At 38.1% G+C, this 7,736-nt stretch overlaps 1 protein-coding gene across 2 annotated transcripts in view; it reads left to right on the top strand.

Annotated features, from left to right (window-relative positions):
- Positions 1 to 7,709, top strand: part of LOC121955887 (kinesin-like protein KIF26B) — a 30,835-nt gene extending 23,126 nt beyond the window's left edge. Inside the window, exons 13-15 of one of the 2 annotated variants that reach the window (XM_042503970.2) lie at positions 1,562 to 1,731; positions 4,239 to 4,389; positions 4,901 to 7,709. In XM_042503970.2, the coding sequence (XP_042359904.2) occupies positions 1,562 to 1,731; positions 4,239 to 4,389; positions 4,901 to 5,112 (533 nt within the window). In that variant the 3' untranslated portion in view covers positions 5,113 to 7,709. The remainder of the gene's footprint in view (positions 1 to 1,561; positions 1,732 to 4,238; positions 4,390 to 4,900) is intronic. The other variant, XM_088089640.1, reaches the window with a different exon arrangement.
- Positions 7,710 to 7,736: the final 27 nt, after the last annotated feature.

Genomic DNA, 7,736 nt, shown 5'->3' on the forward strand with positions numbered 1-7,736 from the left:
TCATGTGACATTACATGGAGATGACACATGTCTGTAGAATGCATTAGAAGCATGATTGTGTAGGAGGTCACATCATTAATATATGAACTCAGTGATGGCACTCACTTAATGCAGCACAAGTGCAGAAAATGAAGAGGGTTTGGCTGGTACATTAAACTATAAAGATGTGCTTGTGCATTCCAACAACATTCTCTACAAGACTAATCTACATTGAGACATTTCAATAGCATTTTATTGAAAACGTGGTGAACGCTGGATATCTGCTAAGAAAAGACAGGGGACAAAGCTTTAGCTGGCTGAGTATATAAATTTAAAGTTCCTAAATATACACCACTGTTAACTGGGAAATTAAATTCTGTCTGCACTTAATCTCTCCTAAAGTGTTCCCTTACGTAATTTACTCCTATACATTTTGATTAAAGCCATATCTGTATCAGTGGAATTTAAACACATTCTAAAGGTTAGAAAATCCCAGTGACACAAAGTCTAAATATTTTTTCCTGTACTGGCAAACTGAGTTAATCCAGAAAGTTACAGAGACAGTGTCTTGACTTTTATGAATAATATGGTAGCTCTTGCAAGCTGCAATTGCCCTCAGGCAAGCTGTTTTCCCTGTTTCCCATTAGAGCACATGGCCCGGCATTAAAGGACACTTAGGGACACCAGCCTCCATTTATCACACATTTACTCCTACTGTCAGGTGTGATGCTTTTAGAGGAAAATGTTAGTTGACAACAGAAATGTAGCAGCTCAGGAGTAGTCTTTTTTTCAAGCGAAGAAGGATTGAGAAGGCTTGTACCCAGTAAATGTTTTGTTCCTTACATTAATGTACTTATTAATATTAAAGCTGTTTATTTGTCTATTTAAGGGAAGGGACAACCAACCTATGTGAAAATCAATAAATTGACCAACATATAAAGAAACACAAGACATTACAACAGCATTGTTGTGGAACCTGAGATGTACCAGTGTTAGTCTATACACTTGAGATAATTAGTAATACTAATTGTCAAATATAAGAAACCAAATTATGTATGTGATTACTTACCTGTCCAAACTGACATAGTTTTCGACTTGCCTATAGACTTAAACAGCATAAGCTTATTCCCGAAATTCAGTACTGGCATTTGGTTTTAGTGTTTCACCCCAAGATTTTCAGTGATCCCATCTGGCCACCCCTAATAAAGAATTCTGGTGATGCTGCTGTTTATAGCATTACCCACCTTGTAGATCCAGGATTCAACTCATTCCTTTGTAAAAAAAAACCAAAAACCTTTGAGCAAATCAGCGTAATCTTAGTCTGTTTCGTTGAATTTAAAGTAATGTCATGTACGGTACACCTATCACAAGAATAGTTTTTAAACTGGGTGTCAGTAAGCAGAGCCCTCTGTCTGACAAAACACTACAAGTCAGCTAAAATACCATCCTACATTACTACCTTGATAAGGGATTATTTTATTTTTTTTGTTGAACGCAGTAGAGTGTTTCAAAAACGAGAGGAGAGAAAGAAAACAGCTTGAGATATGCATTTCACTGCACTCTTTGCCTTACTCCGCTGTAGGTACCCACCAGCGTCGTCTTTCCCATGATACACCACTGTCCCTGAGATGCTCGACTAGCGGTCTACGGTCTGGCTGGGTGGATCGGGGAATCCCAGAGGCCTACGAGATCAAGGTCTATGAGATCGACAATGTGCAGAGGATGCAGAAAAGAGCAGGTGCTGGCAAACAGGTGCTGGGTTTATTTTGATTTTTAAGAGGTCAAAGGGCAATATGTTGTGGCATATGACCTTTATCAACCTCTATCGGCAACCAATGGTAATATTAACATTGGTTGAACATGTATGCACCCAACCTCCCTAAAGCCTCTTTTATTATATCAGTATCAGGTTTGAAAAAGAGTCAGTCCAGACAGATATTAGCCCCCTAGATTAGCAATTGTAGCTGACATTAAGGGATCTACTACAGGGGCGCTTGCACGCTAAAAAAACTAGTTTATAAGCTTAATAGATTAGCACATCCTAGATCTGGAGCATGACATGTAGCTTGTAAAAATGAAGGTGTAAAGTTCCCAATAAGTTACACTTTTTATTTCAGTGTATCAAGTAGATTCATGAACATTTCAGACTTTCAGCTGCTCAACTAATTTTAAGGTTGTAGCTAGCTGCAGATTTTGGACATTGGGTAGCCCCATGCTTTAGCTATTATAGCTAACTGTATTGAAATCGAAAGGAGCAAATTACAGGCTAAATACAAGAGCTTTTGTGCAAACTTCAGTGAAAAATGAGGTATAAATGATAGTAAGATACACCTTTTGTGTCAGTGTGCTGATCAGCATTTCAGATTTTGTGCTGCTCGTCTCACCTTCAGGTTGTAGGCTATAGGTTGAGAACATAAATTAGGCTAGGCCCACCACAAAAAAACTTTTAGTCATCAATCCATTAATTTATGTACTGGCAATTTGAAAGTTAAACCTATATTGATTTACCAAGGAATTCAAATGAGATTCAGTGAGCGCAATTAACAATTAACATTTCTGCCACGATAGTGAATTAACCCATCCACATTGCTCATTTCATGTTTAAAACGTCTTAACATGTTGATGAGATGGAGCAACGGAGCAGGTAATTAAAACTGGTTAAAATAGCCTACTGAGTATACAGCTGTTTCACTTGAAAATGAGTGTTTCTCTCAAGATGTTCAGCTCATTGCGGAGGGGCTGCTAGCCCAGCTTCTGCTTTGTTGGCTTACCTTTTTTCTCTGATAACTAAAGATTCAGACTTTCAGAGGGTCAGAGTATCTGCAGTGGTCTCCTCCTCTCTAAAACACACAAACCATGTGATTTAAACCAGTAAAAACACTTAATAAAGCAGTTTTATTTTAAAAATGAGTGTTTTTCCAATGCTGTTTGGCAGAGCAGCGGCTAAAGCCGAGCTGCCGCAAAGGTTTACTCAACTTGTTTCTCTTATCCTGATGTTTGATGTCTTAAGTTCTTCATCCAATAAAAAACATATTTAAAAACTACCAAGATCCCATTTGTATTGTTAAAATATGACTTAAAATTGGATAAAAAGTCAATTTATGACAGACAACCACAACCCTGACACTTGCACAAAGGAAATACTACACAAAAAAAAAAGAATAATTTGACTTACACTCTTGATTAACTTGGCGAGCTTCATTAAACAGACTTCAGATGAGATTTCATGGTTTAAACACTGATGGAAACATTTGTGATAAAGTAAGTACACAGCTGCAAAATAGATAACATTGGTCTGGTTCTAGGCTTTTTAATGAGGAAAGGTACACATTATATCTTTATGTACTAAACAATAAGATAATATAGCTTTAAAAATCTTACGGCTACCAGGTTTATATGTGAGATATAAGTAGATGCAGCGTGTTGCTGAAATGCTCAGTGAACTGATCTTGATTCTACCTTGCATTCAGAGTTGAAATGTGCTTGAAAACAAAATGTGGTGCTTGTGCTGACGCAATGTCCCCATGACGAGAGGTCTGGTCTCATGAGACTATATTCCCCGCCTTCACTCGTCTTAGGGACGGCAACTTTGATGCAATTTTAATGACCACATGGGGGAAATTGGGTCAATGCTGCAGCAAAGAACAAAGAAGGACATGGGACGTAAAACAAACAGATGTTAAAAGAAATAGCAGATTTATTATTTTCTTGAATTGTTTTTTTCATGGGGCATCATTGGAGGGAAAATATTAGTAAAATATAACAAGTTGTAAATGTATAGTAAAGGTGGTGTACTGCTGCAGCACTCCATGCCTCAAATTTTTTTGTCTCCCATTAAAATGTGCATGTACTGACCTTTGAAAATGCCCCTTATGTGTAATAAGATTAGTATAATATAATAATTCTATTTAGAAGCCTACAGACCTGTCTTGTCTCAATCCCAAGAGGTGTCGTCCCTGCCCTAACATGGTGTTTATGAGTGTGTGGGGAGGTGCTGTTGTTCATCCAACCACCAAAATACAATCTGTGTGTATGTGTGTGTGTGTGTGTGTGTGTGTGAGAGAGAGAGAGAGAGAGTGAGGGGTGGAGGATTCAACCAGACGCTGTGTTGCAGCCAAAACACCGCATGTTGTTAATTTTAATGAGAGCAGTAGCAACGGAAGTATTAAAAATACAAGCTTTTCGTAAATGATTACGAGCTCTAACATAACATAAATGAAAGTAGTGAAATTTGTGTGCATGTGTGTTTGTGTTTTCAGGGGCCTGCATGCTTCAGTGCCAAGCTAAAGTTTTTGGAGCACCGTCAGCAGAGGATCTCAGAGGTGCGAGCCAAATACAGCCACCTGAGGAGAGAGCTAGAGAAGGCCAAACACAACCTCATGCTGGAGCCTACCAAGTGGAACCAAGAGTGTCAGTCAAATTATTCTTTATTAGAATAAACAAGCATGCACAAAAAATATTTTTATGCTTTTTGAAAATCTCAATAAATTATTATATAAATGTTTAACCATTTTCTTTATACATTCTAAAGATAGTAAGTGGAGGATGTCACAAAAGCTTAGCTCAGAAATAGAATGTAAAAAAAATCTCTATGTATTAATTAGGTACAACAAATGGTTATTATAAATGATTTTTTAAAAATCAATTATTGATTAAATAATTATGGTATTTGCCAATGGCAACATCTTCAAATAGCTTATTTTGTACGACCCACAGACCAAAACCCAAAGATAGTAAATTCCCCTTCAGTAAATGGGGTGTTTAATAAATCATTCTGCCATTACTCTGGCGGTATCTGCAATACCTATTACCATCACTATTATCTTTACCAGCAATTGTAATTTTCCATTCAACGTCATCACAATATTGTCTACATATAATAACCGTTTACAGTAATAACTGTTACCTCCTCCTCCTCCAGTCGACCTCTGGCAGACCTTCGAGGTGGACTCCCTGGAGCATCTGGAGGCCCTCGAAGTGGTGACAGCCCGGCTGGAGAACAGGCTCAACCTCTGCAAGGCAAATGTCATGATGGTCACTTGCTTCGACGCCGGCACAAGGAGACGACATAAGAAGCGACGCCGAAAAGCTCCAGAGCATAGAGCCTTGAAGGGAATCAGAGTTGAATTATAGTGAGAAATGGTTAAAGCACCTATCAGACTCTTTATCTGTCGCACCTGGCTACCTATCACTGTGTTTTGGTTGATCAATTTAAAATGTGCCACACACTTTAACTAAACGCACACGTTATCTTCTCAACCACCACATTGCCTCCAGTCCCTTTAAATTAAGGTGCTAAAGACTGGAGTCTTTTACTGTAACATCTCACCTGTCTTTGCATGGAGGTAGGGGTCAATAAAGCCTGTTGTGGGGCTTCGGTCCTGCAGCTGGCAGGAGTTTTTCAGACACATTTAAAGGGCTCATTCCCAATGCAATTTGTGAACATTCTTTCAGACACATTTTGGAATCTCAAAAAAAAAAATAAAAATAACATCACCTTCTATAGCTGCTTTTGAACTTGCTGAAAACGCACCGTCCCAACTGACCCCGTTCTCCCCTTCTCTTTTTCTGCTATCTGTCATTAATCACACTACAGACATTAAAATTCTCTATTTGTCATTTAAGTAACCTAAAAAACAACTTCTTCAAGCTTTGCTTTTGTTTTTTTCACCATTGTACAGTATATGTATAGCAACCAGCTCAGTGCAGCATCTAATGCTGACAAGACATTTCAGTTGAGCTAAAGGTGCAAATATTGTAACTTTTCCTCTCCTGGCAAGGAATCTGCTGAGTATTCACACCATAACACTTTAGCTTTAAGGTGATAAAGGTGCAGAGACACCGCATCATTGATGTTGGATAGAACTACTATAGGAAACTTTTGTGCAGGGGTACTTATTGAGGTTTTCTTTTTAAACTAATGGTCTTATTTCACTCTTTTGAAGTTGTCTAATTCGTCCTGGAAGATTTAATGCATACCTTGATGTCTTCCTAACAGGCACTTTTTGGTCACATATAAATGTTGGAGCACTTTGCATTATCTAGAAAAGATTTCACCACACTAGTGTGATTTTTATATATTGTTTAGTAATATGTTGTAGTGACTACTGATTTGGTGATCAAATTACGTAGCAAAACTTAAAAGATTTCATTTTTATTTTTTATCTTTGATTTAGAGAAGGTTTGGCCATTGCAGTCATTTACATTTAGAGTGTTCAAAAAGAAATATGCCATTTTGTATATAGATTTTGGTGCTGAATACATCTATGAAAATACATTTGTTTATTTTAGACATTTTGACACAAATGTAAAAATGTGTCCAGTATTTTGAAGGAAATTATTTAGCAGGAAGCAAATTAGTTTCTTTGCGAGCTGTGGAAACAGTGACTGTCTGAAAAAATAAGTGAAGGACAAAGTTTCAAGAGGTTGTTCAGATTTTTGGAAGTGGGGTTGTATGTGCCACTTTTCCACAGTCAGTGTATTACATACAGTAGTTGGCACATCCCCAGTTTATAGAATCAGGCTGGAGACCGACACGGAGGCTAAGAAATGCACTGCTGTGGATGGGGTCCAGCAACAAAACATATTTTAAGCCCAAATCTATATCTTTCTGTATCTAATCTATATCAGTTTAAGTGTGCACTATATTTAGAACATTTTCATCAATGAACTTTGCTGTCAGACAGCAAATTTCTAACGCGAAAATGAAGCTGTTATATTGCTTTCTTTGCAGCCAGACTTCACTGAGAAAAGCAGGGATTTAACATCACTAAGCACAGGAGCTGCTGGTACCGACGCCTCAATCATTTTTTTTTTGTGTTATTGTGTGACTCTGGTGCTTAAAAGGGTAAAATGTGATTCACCAAAATCACCCAATAACACAAACAAACTAACTGATTAAAACAGTGGTAGACCAGCAGCTCTTGTGTTCAGTGTGCTAAAATGAGTGTTTTTCTTAATGGAGTGAGGTGACTTTGAGGACAACATAGATGGGCCATTAAAGGCTTCCCTATTACAGCAGGCTCTCTGACAAAAAGGTAAAGCTGTGAAAATATTCTCAATATCATGTTCACTTAAAATAATATAGATTTTTTTGTCAGTTGTGACTAATTTTAGGTGGCTAAAATACATTTTTTTGCTGACCCCTCCACAGCAGTACATTGTTTCCATATCACACTCCAGCCTGGTTCTCCAAACTGGGGGTGAACTGACTTTGGATGAGCTCCCCATACAACCCCACTTCAAAAAAACCCAGACGCTCCCTTAAGTTCTTTGAAGTTGCTGCCAACAGAAACACCATTGTGAATGTTTTAGTGTCTTCAGGGGTTGAGTGGCTGGCGATCAATAAGCTAGCTGCTAGAACACATTAGGAAATGATTGGCGGCAGAATAAAAATGTGGATTCTACTCTCGGTGTAATGGAGGAGTAATTACATTAAAGGAATCACGTCATCGTGTCTGAAGAGCCTCGTGAAGTCACTGAGCCAACAAGAGAGGCTGGACTGATGCAAAGCAATCGATGGAGGATGTTAGGTTTTCTACCTAGATCAATATGTATAAACGTAGAGGAAGGACACACACATACACACACACACACACACACACACACACACACACTGGACGTCTGTGTTGTGAAAGTTATTACTCAGCATGTTGTATGTCACTGTTAATAAATGACCAGAGCTCTCAGTTATTTTGTGTTTGTGCAAAATGATTAAAATCATTATGCAGCTCCTGCTCATGCTTCTGTCATGTTTT

Source organism: Plectropomus leopardus, chromosome 16 (assembly GCF_026936395.1).
Source record: "Plectropomus leopardus strain MGB_pleo_1.0 chromosome 16, ASM2693639v1, whole genome shotgun sequence".
NCBI lineage: Eukaryota > Metazoa > Chordata > Actinopteri > Perciformes > Serranidae > Plectropomus > Plectropomus leopardus.